The sequence below is a fragment of the Melitaea cinxia genome, chromosome 9, assembly GCF_905220565.1.
Source record: "Melitaea cinxia chromosome 9, ilMelCinx1.1, whole genome shotgun sequence".
In the NCBI taxonomy this organism is placed as follows: Eukaryota; Metazoa; Arthropoda; class Insecta; order Lepidoptera; family Nymphalidae; genus Melitaea; species Melitaea cinxia.
Genome location: NC_059402.1, coordinates 12,335,125 through 12,361,261, shown reverse-complemented (window position 1 = coordinate 12,361,261; position 26,137 = coordinate 12,335,125). Strand labels below are relative to the sequence as shown.

General features: G+C 32.1%; 1 protein-coding gene across 1 annotated transcript; it reads right to left on the bottom strand.

Moving 5' to 3' along the window:
- Positions 1-24,765, bottom strand: LOC123656152 (the record flags this gene model as incomplete). Its single annotated transcript, XM_045591860.1, has 28 exons — positions 1-210; positions 936-1,041; positions 2,362-2,441; positions 4,386-4,561; positions 5,971-6,211; positions 7,063-7,202; positions 7,505-7,600; positions 8,228-8,318; positions 8,768-8,974; positions 10,635-10,763; positions 10,922-11,047; positions 11,297-11,495; positions 12,383-12,469; positions 12,853-13,014; positions 13,450-13,574; positions 14,296-14,481; positions 14,550-14,810; positions 15,023-15,114; positions 15,193-15,263; positions 15,359-15,492; positions 16,754-16,894; positions 17,008-17,148; positions 17,228-19,390; positions 19,469-19,661; positions 19,954-20,118; positions 20,351-20,493; positions 20,958-21,072; positions 24,752-24,765. Coding segments are annotated over 28 exons (5,910 nt in total), but the record flags the coding sequence as incomplete, so codon positions are not given.
- Between the last annotated feature and the right edge of the window lie 1,372 nt (positions 24,766-26,137).

Below are 26,137 nucleotides of genomic sequence, written 5' to 3'. Positions count from 1 at the left end.
TTTTCGCGTATTTACTCAGTAAACTAAATAAATATCAAATGTGACATTTCTAGTATTTAAAATGATAGCATTTCTAAGTAAGAGCTAAACATAATACTGAACCTCCTTCTTATACAGTCTCGCTGCAGCAAATAACTTATCCCGCACGTCCGGGTAACCTTCCAGTAAGTCTTGCCAATCTCTATTTCGTAAAAATACTATATCCACCACCTGAAAATCATAATAATTGAAAATAAAATTTTAATTGAAAATTAATATAACATTAATAGTAAGAAAAAAGAAATAAATGAATAAGATATAATAAAAGAAAGACAGACAAGTGAAAGATCAACGATTACAAGATCAGTTGCAATATTATGGACTAGCTGAACTGGTAACTAAATGAAAAACTATCATAAGAAAATATTACATTTCGGCAATTAATTTTTATTTATAAATAAGATTATTACATGAGCAAAAAATTATTATAATATAAAAAATATATAATTTAAGAAAAAATAATAATAATACTGTTTCTCAATAAACAGAGATATTTATATTTACGCTGACGCTAGACCATTTCCTTTGCCCTAAGGTTGCCTGGAAGAGATCGCTTTTTAGCGATAGGGCCGCCCTTTGTACCTAATGAATATATTGTCAATATTTTCTTTCTTTCTTTGATATGTATTATTTCTGTTTTTGGTGTACAATAAAGTTTATTATTATTATTATTATTATTATTTCTGACCTCATAACACATCAATTTACTACCCTATGTTACATATTAAATAAAATTTGAACGTATCCATTCACCAGTTCTACTCAACAGATAGCAAAAATAAGCAACAAGTCAGTTACAAATGAAGTTTGTAACATATACCAAATCAAACTAGCAGCCAAATCTCATAGTTTCAATATCTGCTCGGTACAATTAAAAAATAGTAAAAGAATTTTACCGTTCGGGAGAAATATGAAAATTGAAACGGAGTGTTTGGAAATAGTCCCGGTAACAACCCAAAATAACCGTTTGTGTTTAAAACTGACAGCATTTTTCTTTCTCCGCTGTAACGTTCAATGTGAGATTGGTTTTTGGAAATAATAATTCATTTCTATTGTAACAGAGATAACATTGTTAAAATTATTTGAGTGATGTTGGAAGTAAAAAAATAATAATTTCAAGCACAAAAACAATCCGTAAATTATTTAATAAGTGAATATATATGTAGAAAAATATGATAGCGATATGTAGAAGAATAGAATGATCAGAAAGATAGCTGTTTTATTTATTTTAATACATAGACACTCGAAAGTCAAATTTCAATTTACTAACCGACTTCAAAAAAAGGAGGAGGTTACTCAATTTGACCATATATATATATAAATATTTTATTTTTAAGCTCTGATCCTTCTCCTACATGGGGAAAGAGGCCTATGCCCAGTAATGGGATATTACAGGCTGAAGCGTAAATATTTTTCGCATGTTCGGAGATAACTTCGTCGTTTATGAACCGATTTTGATAATTCTTTTTTTTTTGTTGGAAATGGGATATCCCTGGTGTGGTACCATGATAAAGAAACCAGGATCTGATGATGGGATCTCAGAGAAATCGAGGAAAACATAACGCATAACTTTTTACTGAATGTACCGATTTTAATGCTTTTTAAGTTAATCGAAAGCTGATGTTTATCATGGGCAACATCATCATTACAGCCTATACAGTCCACTGCTGGACATAGGCCTCCACAAGTTTACAACAAAAATGTCGTGAACTCGTGTGTTTTACCCAGTCACTAACTACGCTGGGCAGGCGAGTTCGAGACTGCAGGGCTGGGTTTGTCGCATCGAAGACGCTGCTGCCCGTCTTCGTCCTGTGTATTTCAAATCCAGCAGTTGCATAGGTAGGTCGCCATCGGTAGGCTTTTTTAGTTTCAAAGTGGTAGTGGAACTGTGTTATCCCTTAGTCGCCTCTTACGACACCCACGAGAAGAGAGGCGGTGGCTATATTCTTCGTTGCTCAACTAACAACTAGACCGGCAACATATATCTATATATCGACCGTCGGTGCTTGGGCTCCGCCGACACGACACACGCATTACACCAGAGCGGTCGTCGTATAGGTATTATATGTATCTATTATATATGAAACAGGTGGAGTGACCCTTAGAAGATAATAATAATAATGTTACATCAAATGTCTAATTGTAAAAGCTACATAACCGAGCTACGGATGCTTTTCTATTAAAAACATTGTTTTGCTACATGATACTGCTTAGAAATTTATTATTTTCTTACTATAACCTACAATATATATTAAATATTGTTTCTTTTTATCAAATAATTGATAGAAATCGAAAATAACAATTAGGAATGTCACGTCTTACTTCTTATCGGTGTACCATTTTTCAACTTCGCCTTCATGAATAAAGCACATTAATGAAAATATATCGCCTTCTTGAACGATGTATTTACCTTAAACAACATTAGGCGTTACATTATTGATGTGCGAGGGATATACTAATGCTGTTTACTCATAAATTATTAAAAAGACTTATTTCCGTATACTGAATTACATTAATATTAAGTTATAATTGTTTTTGAGAGAACAAAGTTGACAAGATGAGGAATAATACGTTGTTAGAGTTGAGTATTTTTTAACTGACTTCAAAAAGGAGGAAGTTATTCAATTCGATTGTATATTTTATGTATGTTCGGAGATAAGTTCTTCGTTTATGAACCGATTTTAATATTTCTGTCTTTGTTGGAAAGGAGATATACCAAGTGTAGTACCATGATAAGGAAACTAGGATCTGATGATGGGATCCCATAGGAATCGAGGGAAACTCTCGAAAATCGTAGTGACGACTAGTACGTTTTTTAATTTGTTTCGTCTATTTACATTGTATTACTTGTCGATGTAATTGAAGTCGGTTTTTTTCGTTTGCGAGAAAATACAATTATTATATTTTGTTTAGTAGGTACAATTTGCTATTGTAGTTACTACTAAGTACTTAACGAACTGTAATATTAATTTATTTAAAAATAATAATGTAAAAATTAATTTATAAAATATCTTCGGTAAATATTTGTTCTAATCGTAAGATAATTGTAAGGAATTCGTAATATTTTAATGGTACTGCTTATGGAAGGTTTTATATGTGATTATGAAAAATCGACGGGTGCAAAGTAAAAAGAGTTATATACAAAACAGAAACTTTTCAGGAGAGCGCAAAATAGGAAAAAGTGCTCCCATTTTGTCAATTTCAAACCAAATTTGTTGAAATTTTCATTACTGCTATATTTTTTAGAAAGACAAACAATTGTATATTTCAGTTCATCTAATTATGTTTAATTTACGAGATATTGCAGTTGTCCGCCTCTACATTGTGCTTAAAAATATGACAACTGAGTTAACTACCACTTGGTCGTTAACAAAGATGTTTCATATATTTATAAGTATGACTTTTCCAATTCCAAAAATTTCCAAAAACGTCTTTCCATGTCTATTGTGATCTATTCAAATGGTTTATTATTATGATAACACTTTCACACAAACCTTAATACGTAAAAAGGCAAAACAAACAAACATTGTTGCCGGCCGGCGAAGTACATGACATCTGACTGATGACACAATAGGAATGAACGTGCGCCCCTCGCGCGGACTGCGTAAAAGCGGCCAGGCGGTAGTTGAACGCATGTACGTCGTGTAATTTTACAAAACAGCAGTAGTTGTCTTCTTTTACTTGACAAAAGTACAAGAAATGAGGCGATATTTGTATTTTTTATTTTGCCATGTTGTAAAATATAAAGTTTTTAGTTAGTTACTGCAATAAAAAAAAATCTCAAAATTGTAGTTAACTTTTTTTACTTTGCACCCGTCGAAATACAGACAAAAAAATACATACAAATATTTATTGTTGTTCAAATTACTTAACAGTGATTATTTTGATACACTAATTAAATTAATGAATCAAATCATTAATTCATTCAATTACTACTACGCGTAGCGTAACACACACAGCACTGGTTTGTGGCTGTTGCGCTAGCGGTTGCGAATTCGATCCTCGCACATGACAAACATTTGTATTAGCCATACACATGTTTTCCGTGGTCTAGGCATTTGTGCTTGTGTATTTTGTGTATTTCTGGACACCCGAGACAGGAAATAATCCTACTAGGGGCCGTTGAGTAATATATATATATATATATATATATATATATATATATATATATGTATGTTTTTGGACTTTCACGAACAATAAAAACAGTATTTTTCTAAGGGACTTACCGATATTGATTTTTTTTTTTTGAACGCCATCGCGGATAACTCGTGAAATCGAAAACAGCAGTAAGTCCCGTAAAAATAAAAAGTATTCATTCGATTATTTAATGCAAACTTAATTACCATACACTTACCAGGAAAAATAACGACTCTCTTCAACCTGGCAACTAACTGCCGATTGAAATACTCCGGCAGGTCGCGGAACAATGGCGCCGTGTGGAGGTGATGTATGTACAAAGATCCGAGAAGATCTTCGCGAAGGCATTCGGGAGCTTGCTGAGCTAGCTCTGGTAGCCAATTTCCTAAAAATTTACACGGTAAAAGGATGGATTAATTATTCTTCTATTTAATTTGTATACGTTTTCGATTTAAACTACAGTTCAATTATCCATACAAATTAATAAAATTGGAGTGTCTATTTGTAATATTAAAATAACCGCTTTTTACTAAATTCATATGGATGTATACACTGCACATATACCAAAATAGCATTTTTTACAATTTTTGTATGTCTGTCTGTTTGTTCCGGCTAATCTTTGAAATGGCGGGACCGATTTTGACGGGACTTTCACTGACAGATAGTTAATGTAATAAGGAGTAACTTGGGCTACTTTCATTACAGAAATTTATTTATTTTATAACTCTGGGAACTGAACAATCAGTTTTTTGTTAAATTACACGCGGAAGAAGTCGCCGGTTTAGCTAGTCTATTAATAAAAATAGAAGCGAAATACACGTTAATATAATCACATTTCTAGATATTTCTGAATACCGTCGATCATGTAAGCCATGAGGTTTTATACCCTGTAACTATTTTCTTTATTTGAAATTTATCTAGTAAATTTGGAACACATTAAAAATCTTCTGACAACACCTTCCGATATTGTAAGTATATTCAATGATATTTGTGAAACGCGTTTAAATATGCTGGATGGTCACAAAACAAAGGCACTGTCTAAGTATGTTAGGTATGTAAGGATGAATGTATCCGACAGAACCAAGGCGGTACGAGACAAAGATTTATGGCATCTGTTAAGTTTTAATATTATAATAACAGTCTTTATGCAGTTATGTTCTACATCTATATATATAAAAATGAATTTCGCTAAGCGCATAACTCGAGAATGGCTCGAGCAATTCGGCTAATTTATTTTTTTGTATGTTCCTTAAGGCCCACGGAAGGTTTTAATATTTAAAAAAAATATATATTAAAAATTGCGTGGACAAATTTAATTTTACTATTAACTATTGACAGAACGAAGTTTGTCCGGGCAGCTAGTTAATAACAGAAATTGTGCATAATACCCAGTATAATTATAATATTATAGTAACGATTCTGCGTGTAACACGCTGGGCCTAGCCCTCTTTCTCCATGTAGGAGAAGGATTATAGCTTAATCCACCACGGTGCCCTACTGTGAATTAACAGATGTGTAGACTAAGATTATAGTACCTAATGTTATAACGCAGCATTTTTTTTTAATTTTTAAGTTGTTGTTGCCAGTTTGCTGGTTGTTTTTTTTTCTAAGTATCTTTACCTACTAGTGAAATAAATGATTTCATTTCTTTTAGTGGTAGGGCCCTTCTCCTATATGGAGGAAGAGACCCATGCCCAGCAGTGGGATGTTACAGTCCCAATCAAAGTGGTAGACATAAATACTTAATTCCGTCTACAAAAACGTTTTCAATAATAAATTACAATCACACATTACCCCTCTGCCTCTGCCAAAGCTGCTTAGTGTATTCCCTTACAGACTCCAATAGTGTTGGTGACAAACCACTATCTCGTAAAGAAGTAATTAGTACATTGACGTCGTAGTCGTACGCGTATAGTTCTCGAAATTTCGTATAAACAGCGCTTATAGCTACACTGAGTATCCATATCTCTGTAGGATACACTATGAAGTTGACAAATAGTTTGTAGTAAATTTGCTTCAAAGTTAAAGCGACAACCTAAAACGAAATATATAAAAACTAATACAAGAGATAAGTGAAGAGAGCTTTTTGCTATTTTTTTGATAAGTATGGTCGATCTTTTAATCCTACGAATAAATTCAGAAATTATACATTTTTCATCACTTCAGTCTAATACAATCCACTGCTGGACGTAGGCCTCCACAGGTTCGCGCCAAAAATGGAGTGAACTCCATCGCCACGCTGGGCAGGCGGGTTGGTGACCGCAGGGCTGGCTTTGTCGCACCGAAGACGCTGCTGCCCGTCTTCGGCCTGTGTGTTTCAAAGTCAACAGTTGGACGGCTATCCCACCACCGGTCGGCTTTCTAAGTTCCAAGGTGGTAGCAGAACTGTGTTATCCCTTAGTCGCGTCTTACGACAACCACGGGAAGAGAGGGGGTGGGGTATATTCTATAATACCGTAGCCACGCAGCTTAGTAGTTAATATGAGTAGCAGATACGAACTAGACAAGATATTCACCCATCTGTATAATGGATAAAAAATGTTATATATCTACTTTAGTATGTAAAGAAATAATTCACGAAAAATTCATAGTGTTTTAATTTTACTAAAATTAATCTTTAAAAAAAATTCATAATAGCTTAAACAGAAAAAAACGAGCGTGGTTCAGACCACACGCCTGAAGTAAGACATCTTTAGCTGCCCCTACAGTAATATAAGAAATATAACTCTCTCTATTTCGATCTTCGCTAACTTAAATCTCCCTCTTAACTTCCGTTCACCTCGCCCGATCACGCTTTTCGTAACGCTCTTATCATGCATTCTCCAGCTTACTCATCAAATCAAGTGTAGAAGTTTTACTTCAATAAAACATTTTATCGATACTCACAACATCGACTTCAGTATGTGTATAAATAATAATAATATACAACATGGCAACAATGTAATCGGCCATCCAATTTATAGGGACCAAAAAGCTAAATGTAATTTTGTCGTTGTCAATATAATTTCTTGTTATTCGAGCACATCCTGGACGTCGAAATAAAAACTAAATTAATTGTAAATCATCATCATCATCATTACAGCCTATACAGTCCACTGCTGGACATAGGCCTCCACAAGTTCACACCAAAAATAACGTGAAGTCATGTGTTTTGCCCATAGTCACCACGCTGGGCAGGCGGGTTGGTGAATTGTAAATATATAAATAATATTAATGTCATATGTATAGAAATAAACAAAAAGCATTAATATCGAGAATAAAATAATATAACTGAAAGTCCTGTCAAATAAAACAAGTCAAAAATAAATAAAACAAACAAAAGCTTCACCTTCTTTCCTAAGACTCGGGGACGTCCACTCAGAGTAATCAATACTCGCATTTACATGTTGTGGTATAACCGGTAATTCTAAAGGAAATTCGCTGCCTAGAACGATATGAAAACTTTTAGTTAGACTAAATGATGAGAACGAATGAAACTTTTCCTTATTATGCTTCATGACTTCTTTCATTTTCTTTGAACGAATTAGGGATTTGTTTATATTTAAACTAGTGATCCGCCCCGGCTTTGCACGGGTGTTATGCTGATACTAAATATAAAATACAAAACAAATACGTGCAATTTAATACGCAAAAAATGTATTTATTTACGACATTACATTAGAAACCTCTAAATCTATCAGTGTTCCTCTACTATATTATGCAGGTATTATACATTAAAACCTTCCTCTGGAATCACTCTATTTACGAAAGAAAACCGTATCAAAATCCGTTGCGTATTTTTAAAGACCTAAACATACAGACAGCGGGAAGCGACTTTGTTTTATACTATGTAGCGATTTAACTTGAAATTAATTGTGCTCATCGAATTTTTGGAATTTTTATTTCATAAAAAGGTTGTTATTAGAAAGTTAGACAAAGATTATATTTAAAACAAAAGTTGGAATTTTTAGCTTATGGCGATATCTTTTATCGAGAATTTGAATTAAACAGCAAAGAACGCACCCTTCGATAACATAATAATAAGCTCCAATAAAATTTTATCATTACTAACTTCGACACGCTACTCGTATCCAGCCACAAGTCATACAGTGAAGCAAAAGAAGCACTGTCGTAAACTTTAATACTATCGGAGCGATAGTACTCTGAAATAAAATAAAACGGTTACCCATACATGACGCTAAAAATAACTTATGAAAATTTGTCTTATTTCGAAAGAGAAATTAAGAACTTAGAACGCAATATTTACTTCATTTTTAATAATTGAAAATAAAATGTGTACAACACAATTACAAATTAAGTCAGCACAGAACCACCCATATATCATTGTAAAGTTGAATGTAACCGAAATCGAATCGGAGATCAATCAGCATAAAATGGATAATACTGTTCTTACTAGAACACTGAATTTTTCGCCATAATTCGTTAGAGTAAAATTAAAGATTTACCAATCAACATTGATACTTTACAACAACAATCTGGTACCAATTTTTTTTAAGACCATCTTTTCAGTTATTGCAAAAATTTTAGGCTATAAAATAGCACAATGTTTAGATAATTGTAGTAAAAAAAAAAAGAATAAAACAATTAACACCTGAAATCCCTTACAAAAGTGCTCATGAAAATCGTATAATAGACGAAGTCTTAAGAGTCTTAGTAAAGTAAAACGTCGACGTTTAGTTACATAACTAACTAAAGGGACTACGAGAGATACAAAATCCATATAAAATTGCCACTTCTTTAATATACCCCATCGTATAGTTACATCTACGCAATTATCGTCAATGACAAGTAGTTCTGTCTGAAAGGAAAGAAAAACATATTGGAATTTTCACTAATAACTAGCTGACCCCGCAAACGTTGGTTTGCCATATATTTTATTAATCTTCTCAATCCCCCCCCCCCCCCTTATAACGTTGGGGAATGAAAAATAGATGTTGGCCGATTCTCAGACCTACCCGATATGCACACAAAATTTCATAATATTTTATTAACCCTCTTACCCCCCCCCCCTATAACTTAGGGGGATGAAAAATAGACGTTGTTCGATTCTCAGATATACCCGATATGCACACAAAATTTCATGAGAATCGGTCAAGCCGTTTCGGAGGAGTTTAACTACAAACACCGCGACACGAGAATTTTATATATTAGATATAAGTTTATAGTGTTGTTTAATGCTAGGAATCTAATGAATTTATTTATTTAAGTCCAATCATTATATACTGACTATCATAATAACAAGATAATTTGTAAAAATAATAATTAAAATATCCATTCGAGTAGACATAGTAATAACTTTAACTGACCCAACTGTAAACAATTTATTAGTAATTTCTCTCTGACATTACTTAAAAACCTGTTCAAAGAATTGTTTGAAAACATTAAATACTATTTAAAATTTCTATTTATAAATTAGCATAATGATAACTATCATATGATAATTACCAACAACTGTTTGTACTTAAATCTATTATAAAAATTACAAAAAAATTAATCATCACTCATAATCATCACTTCAGCCTATTGCAGTCCACTGCTGGACGTAGGCCTCCACAAGTTCGAGCCAAAAATCTTGTGAACTCATGTGTGTTGTGTGCCCATAGTCACCACGCTGGGCAGGCGGGTTGGTGACCGAAGGGCTGGCTTTGTCGCACCGAAGACGCTGCTGCCCGTCTTCGGCCTGTGTGTTTCAAAGCCAGCAGTTAGATGGTTATTTCGCCATCAGTCGACCTTATAAGTTCCAAGGCGGTAGTGGAACTGTGTTATCCCTTAGTCGCCTCTTACGACACCCACGAGAAGAGAGGGGGTGGCTATATACTTTACGGCCGTAACCGCACGGTAAAAAAAATAATAATGATTTAAAAAAAATAGTAAATATAAATGTCAACAAAATACTCACCGAATAAAAGTCCATAATAATATGCAAAACGTGAACGATATCGAAAATCGTAAACATATAGAAAAGAGCCACATTAAAATGAAAGATTCCATTAGGAATGGTTAAAATAATAAAAGTTAGAACAGCTGTAGCTACTGGACCGACAAACCAAGTGAAATACAGACAACGAGAGTACCAAGTACCAGATCTTGCCTTTAATCTTTCTTTCATCCACTGTAAGAAAAAAGTAACTTGGTAACATTAAAGTAATATAATGTTCCTGCCTATATAATGATTGCTTCAAACTGGATAGCCCAGATAATATGATGTGTCGAAGATATGGAATTGGAAACATACACAATAGAACCATAAATACCACTAATAAACAAGAATTAAAACATATATATGACCAACACAAACATTTTTGAGTGCTAAGATTGAACCCGATAATATAACAATGTGTTACTGTGATCAATGCACCAATCCATCTTATATAAAACAATCAGTAGAACTAAACATACGAGTACAATGAAAAACTACGAAAGAACAATATTGAAAAATAAAGAAAACAAATACTTACAGGAAGTTTAATCGCTTTACGTCGTCGTAGCAAATATTTAACAGTGTTGTATGGATTCTCAAATACAGCTTTTTTAAGACACATATAGTCGTTATTGGCTTGAGGATTTTTAGCAATATTATTCCTACCCTATAGTCAAATTGTTGCTCATTTTATTATTGTCAAAAAATATTTCATTTAAGCACTTGTCTAAGCTAAAGATTATCTTTTTGACCTTACGTTTCTGTTTAAATAAATAATTTGTATCAAAGAGCAAATGCTAATTGAAATTAAATAACCAGCTTTACCTTTTCGTCTATGATATCCTGAAATTCTTTTATAGGTATTTGTAGAAGATCAGCGTATTCAGTAGATACAGCTGAAATACGCAGAGGTCTTGGTGTTGATTTGTCTAACTGGCCAAACATAGAACCCTATAAAAAGTAACATAAACAAAGTCTAAATTTATATAGATCTCAGTTTGTAATCAATCTTAAACTTCAACGTGGTCAACGAATGATATTAATAAGTCTTTCTCTCTCTATCTCTCTTTCTCTCTCTCTCTCTCTCTCTCTCTCTCTCTCTCTCTCTTACTCTTACTTTTTCTCTCACATTTACTCTTTCTATCTCTTACAGTCCAACGCTCTGCTGAAAAAAATTTAAAGTAATATTAGGACACAAACCTTTGATAAAAGCATTACGTCATTATCATTTTGTCTAACCATAATCTTTCCTCGATGAACAATGAAAACATACGGAGTGAGGTCCATTTCCCTGACAATAATTTCATTTGGGAGAAAATAGATTTGGGTAGCTGCACTAGCCAAATCCCTTTCAACTGTCGAACCACCTCCCAAAAGAGTATCAGCGGCTTCCACTGTCCTGATCGTAACATTAAAAAGAGTGTTAAGGTAGGACCCCATCAGCAAATATCTAGCTCAAAATATAGAGCAGCTCTACTGGGGGAAATGTTGTGTTCCTTTTGTGACTTAATAATAATAATAAATAAATATCTACACAGTACACTCGCGATCGTCTGTTCCTAAAACTTAATGCTTGTGTTATAGGTAACAGTCGACTGGTATAGCTACATATTTTTTTTTTCGATAAACATACTTATAAATAATACATATATAAATAAATATATATTTTACACCCGGACTCGGGGCGGGAATCGAATGGAAAGCAGGGTCACTACAAACTGCGCCAACTGGTTAGTCTAGTTAGATAGCCAGATCTCTTAAGGAGAGTCAGCAGCGCGTTTAAGATGGTCCTTTTGTCGAAGGTCACTATAGGCTACGGTAAACGCTTTACCATCAGGTTGGCTGTACGCTTGATTGCCAACTTAGTATAGATAATAAAAAAAATATACGTATAAACTATTTTTTTATTTCTATTTTTAATCCGCTCTAAAATCGTCCATTCTACTTCCTACACTAAATTTTGATTGATTTGTTAGCATGCGACTTGACGTTTGACGCGTATGCAAAATGCAAATAGTCCACGTGCGGTGTACCTATGCGGTGTTTGATTTAAGTGCTTTGGTTGGAGATGTCCAGCTTTGTTTATCAAACTACATGCCAGTTAAAGAACGATAAATGTATATAAATGAACATACTGTATCAAATTTTTATAAAATTTATCGCACATGCTGTTGTACTATGAAAATGTAAAGTTAAATCGGCAAATTTGTCAAACAAACTTGGTCGTGTACAAAGTGTTTAATACGTTAATTGTTCAAATTTTAATTTTGATAATATGATACTAACTTTTTAAAGAAGTAGTAGCTTAAATCCTGTCTAAATATAACACCGATGCGTTCTTGCATTAAGGTCTGTATATTTATTCCTTTAGTCCTGAAATGTAACTTCCTTATTACATGGTTCAAAAATGAATTGGTGTGCTTTCATCGTTGATGCTTAATCAAAAATCCGACTTAATCAAAAAAGACAGCGACACATTTTAATGACAATAGTCTTGTAAAATAAGTTGTTTTTTTTATATAAAGTTATGTCCACAGGCTTATAATGCCCACGCTTTTGTTATTCCGATTTTTATTTTTGTCAGTGATCTACTACATTAAGAAAACTAATTATGCTATCTTAGTATCCCTAATGCAGACGTGAGTCCACCGACCAAAATTATGGTAACTTAATTGTAAAATAAGATTTAGTCATCTTAACTATAAAAAGTCTAAAGCATTTTGAAAAATGTTTTACGATATCTTATAAATGATCACCTTAACCACCAGTATCTAAAATGAGCTACCGCTCGTTTTATGAGTTTGTCATCAACTCTCTCCGCTTTCAAAAATCTTTTCAATTGGTTTACTCCATGTTGAAATAGCGTGTTACCGCGGTAGTTCAACACTAACAGTGTTAGTGAGTAACACATCACATACCTGAATAAAATAATGTTGCTTGAAAACTCGTTCATGTATAAATTTAGTTTTTTTTTTATTAAAGTAAAAAATCAAATAAATATTTACAACAGTACGTTCGTTATATAAAATTAACTTACAATTACGAATTAAAATACTAAGGAAAGTTCATAAATTCATCCAACTTTTGTTGTCATCGCTCATGATATAAGATGATTAAGGTAAAGTTAATGACGATGATGACAGTCAGATTAATTAGTTCATATAAAAATAAATTGCAGATACTTGATCCAGCCCCAGTGCATTATTGATTCAAAAACATATGTATTATTAATTTCAAAAACAATAAAAAAATTATAACTCCAAATAAATAGATAATAGAAAATATAAATAAATATTTGCAGCACTACACTGGCTATACATTATTTGATTTGTATTTTAAAATATGTATCGTACCAAAACATAAATCCGAGAAGGAAAAGTAAAAATCCAACGCCAAGGTATTCGCGATTTATTTGAAACTTTCCCAGATTAAATCTCATAAAACCACACTGAGCAAGGTTTAGACTTTCAGCATAAACCTAGAAAGTTGAAAACATATATAAAATTCTATATTTTTACAGCTAAATAATTAAACCTACATTGAGAACATTCTTCAATACTTGAAGATTTCGAGCAATGCGTCCTGTATGTTTGTTTCAACATACGGTGCCGAGACGTGGACATTGACGAAGTGCCTAGTCCACAAGTTTAAAGTCGCTCATCATGTTAACGGAACGAGCTATACTTTGGGTTTTTTTTTCAAAGACAGGATTGAGACTATCTGTGAGAAACGAAAATAACCGACACTGTCCACATAATTAGCTGACAGAGAGCTTGTCACCTGTGTAGCAGGACTAATGACCGCTAAAACAGACGTGTCCTGGAGTGGAGACCGCGTCTTGGCAAACCCAGTGTGGGACATCCTCCAGGTCGCTGGACCGACAAGCCACGTAAGATTGCCGGTAGAGGCTGGATGAGGATTGGGGAAAACCGGGATGATTGGCGTGAAGTTGGGGAAGCATATGACCAGTAGTGGATTGCACTAGGCTGAACTGACTGACTTTCAAACTTATGATGTATCGATAAATCAGCGTATAGGATTTTTTCCAAATCTTGATCAAATTATTGAAATCCCGTCTTTCTCTCATTTATATATTAAACAAATATAAACGTATAAAAAATCTATTCCTAAAGTTTTTTTTTTTTTAATAATTCTATATTAATATACTTTGTACAATACATTCATTCTTAGTACTATACCATATGTAATTGATATAAAGTCGGTTTTTCAGCCAGTGGGAGATAATTTGGCAACCAGCAATGATTTCGACGTGACATACTCTCCAGATTTCCCTTAGAGTCCCATTTGAAATCTATACACTGGGCAACAAAGTAATGACCCGATCCCACCATTACCAATAGAGAAACAACGAGCCACTTGAATATCTACGATAAAAAAATTAAAATAAATAAGTTTTAGCAACATTGTATGCAATAAAAAAATTATAACTAACCATTACATATGCGAAATTGACGTTCGGCACGTCAGCTACATAATTGAAATAACCCATGAGTAAGTACAAATGAGCGAATTTACTCAATGTGTTAATTAGCATCCCATCGTTTTCGTTGATGGTATTAGTGGTGAATAAGTTGAAAATCTTGTAGCATGGTAAACATCCGATCAGGTCAAATATGAATCCGCGGCTCATATAGTGCTTCATAGTTTTAGGTAAGCTTGTAATTAGTAAGCCTCGATCATTATAATAACCCACCTGTAATAGATAAATCAAATCCTTATTTTCTATTATACATTCTAGATTATTGATTACTTTTCGTTCTCCTTCAGTTATTAGTAGAAAAAACATTATATCATATCCAACAGTTAAAATATTTGTAATATAATAATCATAAGAAAAACAACTGTATTTTAAAATTAAATATGACACGACATTACTTTTTTAAGATATGATGGTTTACAACTTACAAATATTTTCATAATAATATCAATCAATGCAATGGCGTTACACACTTCACCTAATACAACGAATGGCACTCTGAAACAGGCTCCACTACCACCTTCAAAAAATTAATGTATAATATATATATGTTAGTTTGTGGACAATATGAAAAAAAATATAAAAAAAAAATAGAGACCCTGAATCGCTGTTGTAAATATGGATATCGGAACAACAATTGCGCGAAATAGCATCCAATAACACACAAAACTGCAAAAAAAATATATTTATTATCAATTTCAATTATTTTATTGTATGTCGATTTACTAGCGATATTTATATATAAGAAGATATTACAAAGATACCTGGATTCTGGATTTAAGCAAGCGTTTCCTACTTCTGGTTTTTCTAGTGGAGTCGGATTTTTTACTGATTTTATAGGAATTGTCACCCCAGATTTCCGCGCATGGAATACCTGTCGTCTTAGTATATCCTGGTACTAAAATAATAAACATATTCAAAACTTGTTTAGTTTTTACTGATATTTTTAAGAATAAATTTAAAATAAATAATTGTGTTTGCTCGCAAACGAAAAAAAAAACCGACTTCAATTACATCGACGAGTAATACAACGTAGATCGACGAAAAAATAGTCAAGTAACAGCGCATTATCAAAGATTACTCAAAAATTAGTTATCAGATCTCGATGAAATTTAAATGTGACCACATGATAAACATCAGCTTTCGATTAAATTAAAAATCATTAAAATCGGTACACCTAATAAAAAGTAATTGCGAATTTTCAAGAGTTTCCCTTGATTTCTCTAGGATCCCATCATCAGATCCTGGTTCCATTATCATGGTACTAAACTTGGGATATCTCTTTTTCAACAAAAAAAGAATTATCAAAATCGGTACATCCAGTAGAAAGTTATGCGGTATAATACAACGTAGGTCGACGAAAAAAGCGTCAAGTAAAAACGCATTATTAGATATAACTCGAAAAGTAGTTGTTAGATCTCAAATAAATTTAAATGGGACCAATTGACACACACCGCCTTTCGATTAAAAGAAAATTTGTCGAAATCGCTCCACCCAGTCAAAAGTTCTGATGTAACATACATAAAAAAAAAAAAAAAAATACAGTCGAATTGAGAACCTCCTCCTTTTTTGGAAGTCGGTTAAAAACTTTTTAAAAGATAAGCTTTACTTTTAAATTCCCTAAGATTTAGACTAACATCACTTTTTCGAGTTACCCTAAGCAAGTTCTTTTAATTATTACTCATAATGTGGGAAAGCAAAAAAAACTTAACCCGCCATCTTTAGATGTCTGCTATATTGAATTATGAGTAATGTCACTTTATTTTTTCACTTACCCTCAGCAAGTATTTTTATTTAATACCCATATATAATAGTACCCATATGTAGAAGTGCATTAAAAATAACTAGTCCAAAATCTTTAGTAGTCCGCCATATTAGATTTAGAGTGACGTAACTTTATTTTACGAATTACTCTTAACAAGATCTTACATTAGATGGCCATACTGTAGGATTACATTAAAATAACTATTCGACCATTTTCGGTGTTCTGCCATGTTGGATTTTGAATGATGTCACATAGCTTATCATGCATTATCAATCAAAGTAAACGTTAATACAAAATTTCAGCTCAATCGATTGAAGACATACATTCCAAGTTAAATTGTATTTAACTTTAGCTTTAAATCTTTTATTACTCTTAAAAACAAAAAGTGACATACATTTTGATGTTTCGCCACGTAATCATTGACCATAACTTCTAGACTTGGTGAAAATTCTTCAACACAATACTGAATATGAGCCCATTCATTTGGATAGTGTTTCAGTATATTTTTAAAATCTTGTGTTTTTATGTACAAAATCTAAAAAATATATATAAAAAAACATTTGTTATCATATAAAATTATTTTTACAACGCTATCTAAAGATAGCTTCCAACATCAAAACTTATGTTTTGCTGTGTGGTGACACTTACTTCACATTCCGTGTTGGCACTGAGAGTCCTCAATGAAACTGTACCAAAAAATACTCCAAAAGACGTGAGCAGTTCACCAGGATTATAGTTTTTTTTTACCAAGTTACCATTTTCATCAGGATATTCACACATAACTGAGCCCTAAATATTATAAAAGCTAATTAAATGAAAAAAAAAAACGGTTAAAAAACATTTTCCTAAAAAATGTTGACATACTAACTTGAACAATCCAAGACACATTTTTGCACTGCAAGCCAAAAAGAATAATGGTAGAGTTTGCAGGAAGGACCAAAAATTTTCCCTTGTAAGCTAACTCTCTAATCAATGCTGGATCAGCTGATATAAATGCCCTTGATTCATGTATTACTCTTTCTGCAACTTCGCCATGAACTTTCCAGTAAATATCATAAGGTTCATTCTTCAAAAAGTTTGGATGCATTACGTCCATTCCATTGTAGTACTTCCAATGGCATACTAAATATCTGTTCAAGCGCTTGAGTAGATCGGGATGAATTTTGTGGTGCGTGTAATGATTTTTAATATTGGATACGAAATATTGATAATTACATATCTCCCGATATTTTAGGTATAGTGATGCGACCAAATTAGTATTGCAATAAACGTATATTATAAAAGAAATATGAGTTATTAAAATCGCCACGTAAATATCATCTAGTGTATTTGGTAGATATTCGTAGAATAGATATTCTAAAGACCACGCCAAAGCTACTTTCAATGGATGACCTCCTTCGAAATCACACTTATCATCCGTTACTTCTTTTTTACAAAATACTTCCCCAAAGAAATAAGATGTTGTCAAATTCGGATTACTTCTATCAAGTATGAAAAGTAAATAACTGGTGACGTAGGTGAATGAAAATTGTATTAGGACAATTTTATAACATACATCATAAAGCGGCTTCTTTTTTATTTCCCATTTAGTGAATAAAACGTATATCTTGATCAGTCGATTAAATTGACATACCGTGTATAACTTAGGTACTCCACAAATAAGTGTCAAATTTTCGATCCAAATAGTGGATAGTACATCTAATACAAATTTTGTACTTTTGCATCGAGTGAACATTACTGTAGCAAAACTGTCGGTAACATTTTCACCTGTCACAACAGAAGTTAAAAGTGATACTACAATATCAAAAATATAAATCATATCTGTCCAAAATTGAAAAAATTTAAACCATGTAGGTATTTTATGCCTAGTGATATACGGAGGATATAATAGTAATACGCAAAAAACAGTAGTAATGACAATTCTTTTCCAAACAGTACCAAATGTTGACTCCGGTACGAAAATCCAAGGGAATTTAACATTTGCGAACATCGATTTCATTTGTAGTTGAATATCGCTACACAAAACTAACTGACCAATATATTTTGCACAATGATACGCAGTTTCTTCGGCTGGTAGTTCGAGCCTGTCACCCTCTTTCTTATTTGATTTCTTTTTACATTTCGATATAAGGTCAGAAATTTCCCACCAACGTCGTTTAACCCACGCGATACCTTCATCTTCAGTCCGATCTAAGCCCCTTACGTGTTGCTTACACGTGTGCAAAGTGCGAGCATGTTTGATTCTGTCTTTTGTCAAATGCATTATCATACGACGATCTTCAGGATATTTATGTAATGAATTTAGAAAATCTATACGACTTACATATAAAACTTCACAAAATGTCAAACAACGAACGAATACTTTTCTCTTCAAAGGTGGAAGAAAGAAGTTAATATCTCCAAAGATTGTCCCACTTGTCATAGAAATTAACGATGTCGATCCATCATCTGAAGAAAACAATTGGACTATGCCAGATTTGAGGTAACACAAATGCGAGTGACAATGTGGTCCAGCAAAGAATTTTTCACCAGGAAGCTTAAAATCAATTCTAACATATTCACTTAGCCATCGCTTAAAAGGAGATGAAGTTTTACGTAGAGTTGGACTGTGATAGTAGACCGGCCAAACTAAATCTTGTCTAATCTCAATTCTTAAATACCGAGGCAACTCTGCTATCACCTCAGGTATCATAGTTATACCATTCCGTTTTGTCCACATAAGCTCATAGAAACTTTTAACATCTTTGTAAGCATTCGATGTTGGATTACGTCTTTTGGTTTCTTCTACTACTCTTTTTACCTGTGGATAATATACGTTTATCCTTCTAAATTTTATCAGTGCTTCAGCAACCATTTTTGGAAACACTACAAATGTAAGTAAAACATTCCCGCCAATCGCCACTATACTAAAAATTACATATTCTAATAATGTTGAAGGTTTAATCTCATCGTATTGTTTATTAACAACATATGAAAAAGCTACCGAAAATCCATAAATGTAAGAACTATAGTATTGGTCGGTTTCATTCAACTGAAAATTAATGATTAATTATGTTAAATTCAGATAATAATGACATACTAATTTAATTTTTTTATTTAAAAAACTTACTTTATGAATGACATAGCTCCGCCAATCATAATTTCCATCACTACAATTTTCACAAAGACCGTAGGTAGTAAATAGAAGCAAAAAAGAAGTAATGCAATTAAGGCCTATGGCCAAAATTATTGTAAAACCGAATACTATTGTTATAAATTTATGAGTCGTTATCAAAGAAAAGGCATGTGCTACTCTGTACACACTGAAATCAATAGTGTACTTTTACTTTTGCTTAGCTTTTGTCTTAATATAGCTAATGAAGGGAAAAAGAAAGAAAAAAAATATTTTTAGGATGTTTTGCATATACGTATACTAATAAAACCTAATATCAAACGAAATTTTAAGCTTCAATTTAATGATTAATGACCATGGTGAATAATGAGATTTAAATTAGTCTACCCCAAACTAAATAAATGGATTGTGAACAAAAACATAACTAATATTGATTTGTGCATAGTAATAGATCAAAATAAATAGTAATTAAAAAAACTTACATAAGGAATTCGCTAAATGAAAGTATATTTGGCCATAAGGAGACTGGTGCGCAAACTTCTTCCGCCATAATCCGATAGAAAGGTATTAAAGACAAAATATCAAGGAAAAGCAAAAATGCCGGCTTTGGTAAATATTGCCGCCTCATAGCTTCCTCGGTGACTTGTCTAAATAAAAATAATTTGTATACTTTGACTCTTAGAGAACATCAATTTTACACGATTTCCCAAGAAATCTAATTTATATAATAGTACAATTGTCTTAGTGAGACTAGTTGATTGTATCGTAAGTACGATACGATCAAAAACTTTTAACCACTAAACTTTATCTTATACAGTTTTAAATGTTGTGAACTTAAGGAAATCAAAATTTGATAAACGTTTTAATGAAGTAAAATACCTGTGAAGCATATGCAGAAAAGTATCGAGGCCATATATAGGATCGCAACAATACAAATACAGAAATTTAATAAACGACCACAGTGGTACTACATCCATCGTTTCCCAGCAATATACAATGGGATAAACGGATTGAATGGGACCCTAAATGAAAAAAAAAATACGGCTACCTTTACGCTACTTTTTTGTTTGACATTATTAGTAGTTACAAAGATTTTTACTGATTTTTTATATGAATAATAAATAAATAAATAAATATATTATCTTATAACATGCACACACGGTCGTCTGCTCCTATGATAAACAACTTAATGCTTGTGTTACAGGTAACAGCCGACTGTTATAAATTTATATTTTTTTATCAATATACATAGAAATAATACATATAAATAAATACAAATATTACTCCTAGACTCAGGCGGGAATCGAACCCGCAACCCACGGAACAGAAAGCAGGGCCATTACAAACTACACCAACGGGCTAGTCAATATATTTTTTTTTACAAAGTTTTACACAAATAAAGTTTCAAATACTGTTTTATAAAAAAAAAATATTTATAAATATGAGATAAAAATTAATGTTTTTTATATATTAAAAAAAAACTCACAAGAATTGTTTTTATCACAACCATGAAGATAACAATGCCTCTGAAAATGGGATGGAATGGAAGAAAAAGCAAATTACTCCATCGTATCTCAGTATCTTCTGCATCATCTTCTTCGGTCTTTTCATCAAGCTCTTCATTGTTATGTATATTTAACATTGTGATGAAAAAGTTTTATTTCTATAGTTAAAAAACCACAGGAAAATAAAATTTAAACTAGATTAGAAAGTGAAGCATTTGCCATGACTTTCAGGATTGACATCTAATAAAAAATTGACAGAAATATAAAATTTAAAAAGAGAACAAGTTTTATCAACGCTCTAAATTTCTACAAACATAAAACCGTTTATTCAAGTGTCCGTTAACACCAACAGTTCTACATACACATAAAAGTTATAGACCGTATTTTATTAATGTAATACTTTATTTTATTTTTTATTAAACGACTTAAAAAAATTGTGTACCAAAGAAGCGTACGGCTAACCTGATGATAAGCGAATACCGTAGCATATAAACGCCCGCAACATAAGAAGCATCGCAAGCGCATTACCGACACTACCCCAAATCCCCCCAGGAGTTCAGATCACCTTACTCAACACAGGAACACTGCTTGAAAGCAGTATTATTTAGCCGTGATCTTCAGTAAGTTCGAGGTACTTTCCCACTCTGGCTAGTCCAGATTTTGAGCAGGATAGTTCCTACTGTGCCTTACGTCAGTTGGATTGAATTTTTGAAGCTGATGGATATTGTGATGGTGAACTTGCGACACAGTTTAATTTTTGTACTATTATTATTGTATCCACAATGTAATATTGTGTCGGTCTTCAAGAAGGGATAAGACAGAAAAATCTGCGACATTGTTAGTATAAGAATATAAACAGTGGCTTCAGAACGGACGCGTAAAGTTTTCACAGAATTACATTCAAGCGAACGTTTGATTGCAACAATGTAGTAAAAAACATTAGTGTACCTGTCAACTAAGTTGAATACGGGTTTCAAATAACAAATAAAACAGAGGAATCAAATTTATTAATAATGTGAACAAGAAAATCAATTACTTCGATAATTATTAAAATGCTTATTTTCTCAATTTTATAGAAATTGTAAAAGATTGAACCTTCCTATACTTATAACGGTAAGCTGATTGAAATAAAATCATACACAAATACATTATACACTAATGGTAATAAAATCAAAATGAATAATTGTGTTTGCATGCAAACGAAAAAAACCGACTTCAATTACATCGACAAGTAATACAACGTAGGTAGACGAAAAAATAGTCAAGTAAATGCGCATTATCAAAGACTACTCCAAAAGTTGTAATCAGATCTTGATGAAATTTAAATGTGACCACATGATAAACACCGGCTTTACTAAATTAAAAATCATCAAAATCTGTCATGCGGATTTTCGAGGGTTTCCTTCGATTTCTCTGGGATCCTATCATCAAATCCTGGTTTCCTTATCATAGTAGCACACTTAGGATATCTTCTTTCCAACAAAAAAAGAATTATCAAAATCGGATCATAAGCGACGAAGTTATCCCCGAACATACATTTATAATATATATACCTTCTTCTTTCTCTACCTTCTTCTTTCTCTACCTCCTTCTTATTTGGAGTCGGTTAAAAAATAGCTTTATTCAAATAGGCTTCAAAAGCACCTTCAGATCGTCTCTTACAAATTCAAAGTTTTTAAGTGATTATTATTTTTAAAAGTGAATCCGATTCGAATTGTAAATTCCACAGAAAAGAATCGGCAAGAAACTCCGCAATAAAATATCATACATGCTTTAGACTAGTTATTCGCTACTTTTTCAATAAGCGCCCTACCTATCTCTGAGCAAATAAAAACAACAACTATCTCGCTTACACCCGTATGTTTTTTTAATAGTCTTTGTGACCATACCGATGATAGTATTGTTTAATTAATAAAAGAGAAGCTATTTTTAATAAGTAGGGTAGACGCAAAATTTTGTTTAACAAAAATTGTCTAAGCTTAGTATAAATGTGTTTTTGTAACTATTGTAGTTTTAAATGTTATAGCAATATATATGTGTAGGTATATAAAATGTGTGAGACTGTTACTTGTAGACAAGTCTAAGGGCTTTTGCAAGTAAACGTAATGTAATGCATGCTTTTCTTAATGTTACAAATGATTTAAAAAAAAAAAACATTCCCGTATCGAATTCTACATTTACGGAATATAGATCTCTTGCTCCATGTAGGAGAAGGATCGAATCTTAATTCACCACGCTACTCCACTGTGGGTTGGTGGATATATTCCTTACTATGGTGTATACGATAACAACCGCGACGGATAGCTTGACTTGCTCTCCGAGACACGATGGGGAAAAAAGAAAGTTATTTTTTTTTCATTAGACCAAAATCCAAGGTCATTCTGTCTGTCTCTTCAGCAGTCTACTTCCACTTGTTTTGCAAATGTGTTTCAAGTAATATTTTTGATATGTTTTCTTCTAATGTTTACGCGAATTACGGATTTCATCACGTTTTATAATTGTTTTAGATACTCGATGTTTCGTATACTTTACTGCAACCATGGTCACGGGAGGTCCTCGAGGAGGTCGAAAAAGCTGAAAGTATTTTTGATGTCTGCAAAAGCAGATACTAAAATATGAAATAGTTTTTAACAATAATTCTATACGCTCTTAATTGACTAAATCCGAATGTTACAAATAAATATTGTTTTATTATTTTATCAAAGCCCCTATTTTTCTCATAATATTTCATGTGTAATGAAACGATCAAAAGTCTATTTGCTCATTCAAGAAACGAGAATCGAGCGCCCGTCGATATCATACATAATCTATGACTAATAAATATCTACCGCTACATTTATCACGTTCATATTTATCATTATATCTATATAAAATAAACATATAATTTGTAACCTAACGTAATATTTCAACAATTAATTTAATAGAACATTGTTACGTATTCAAAAGTTTACATTTTTTCAGGCATTGTGTGTATTACAAAAGAGCTTCCTCGATCCATTGGTTCATAAAATAAATTGTTACCTTTATATAGCGATTTTTCACTACAGAATTTGTCCAATCACAAGGCACCATTATGTCAGGAGTAATAGGCGTATTACCTCTCAGTGTGGATGCAGAGGAAATAGCGCGATCTCACGGCTGATTGCCTACGAGTTATAGAAGATTTGCGATGTATGTGATTGAATTGAAGCCGTTAAGTGGATAGGTCTCATTTTAATATTGATTGAAAGTACTCTACCTCCAGATATTTGGTATGTCATCCCATTTGAATACCTTTTATAACGTCAAACATTAGCAAATTGCATGAGTATTTAGAGCGAAAAGACTGCAAATAGTCAAAATCAAGGCATAGAAGCAATAGTTTTGGCCGAATAAGCTAAATGTCACGGACAAAACCATTGTTATAGCAAACGTGGGCACGATTTCCATTATTGTCTATAATTTAACAAACAGCAGCTATCTGCGTGGAAATATCGTTATTTTGCACTGGCTATGGTTTTCAATTGTAATTCAATTAAAGTGATTCGTAGTATTAATTATGACCAGTACCATAAATCTGCAGTGATTGTACAATAGCGATTATATTCAATGCTCATTTTGAATAATCTATATTGTGAAACTTTGAACGTTGTCCATTCCATTATTATTAAGGTTACATTTTTAGTTCTTAATTTGTCAATTGTAATAATGAATAATATTATAAAATTTCGTAATAAGAAAAATGTAAACAGCAACTGTATAATATGTAAACATAAATTTTATTTATAAAAAAAATTATGTGGTGTAATGAGACACCAGGTAGGAACGAAATTTCTTCGGATAGTATAAAAGCAACACAATTTGAAAAAAAATGTTGAATTTTATATACTATATTTTCTAGTTCTTGATTTTTTTTTTTTTTTTTTTAATTTTGTTGATTGGTTTTTATTAAGTACATAAAAGTATTTAGGAAATTTAGTATTTTAGAAAATAACAAATACCGTAAAATAAAATAAATCAAACAAAATAATAATAATAATTAAAACTATTAAGTAAAATAAATAACATGAGTCTTTATTTATTTTTGTCGACAGTATAAAATTACATAAATAATTTAAAAAAAAAGTTTACTAGTAATATTTTAGTTTAACAAACGTCATATTATACAGTCATGTGACTGATATTACGTCATTTCCGTCATATATTTTTCTTACGGTTTTAGTATCACGTTTTTTTCAGTTCGGTCGCCCGGCCAAATGTCAAGCCTGCCTGTAAGGAACTTCGTTCCGAAAACAGAAAAAAACTTTTCGTAAAGCAGATGATATATATTTATTATATCCATTGACCATCGCTTCTTTTTTTGTCACCTTGAATGAAGTATTATGAAGTATTTGGAACTAAAAACTCATATTTATGAAGTAGTCAGTTTTAGGAAAAGTAGTAGTCATATCGAATAATATTCTTGATATTTTTTACATATCACGGAGATACTAATTTTAATGTTTAACCAGAATATTTTTAAATCATTTCTACCATAAATGTAGATATATATTTATTATAAATTCTAACGGTTATCGCCTATTTATTGCAATACTTTACAATAAAAATAGTTTTCCATCAACAATCTTAAACTTGTGCGATATGAAAATATCATGCTCTGAAAATGCAATTTTTCTTCTTAGGAAAACGCTACGTTTTCTACGTAAATGTGTACTTTTATATCGACTCAACCGTGAAAAGAGCAATTTACCTGCATTTTCTAGAACAACGTTACCTGGATTTTGGAGTTTCGAAAAGTTGTTTTGTTAGTTATTCTTTTAACAAATCTTTGTTTAAATCATAGTAAACAAATATAACTCTTAATTTACTTATTATGTGCACAATTTTTCACAGTTATTTTATACTCTTTTATGCTAAGGCTTTTGTATTATATTTTATTAGACAATTTTAAAATATCTTAGTTATGTTTATGGATCGATTGGTTTGCTTAACTATATTTTAATTTTAATGAGTAACTGATAATAATTTTTTTTTCATAAAATGGAGGAAATAGTGAGAAGTACTTTTACTTTTCTGGCTACTCAAAATACTTTTTACTACTCATATAAGTTAAGGTAACGTAGTATTAAGGAGCACAAAGGTTAAAATTTTCAATACACCATGACAACAACCTAATGTCACA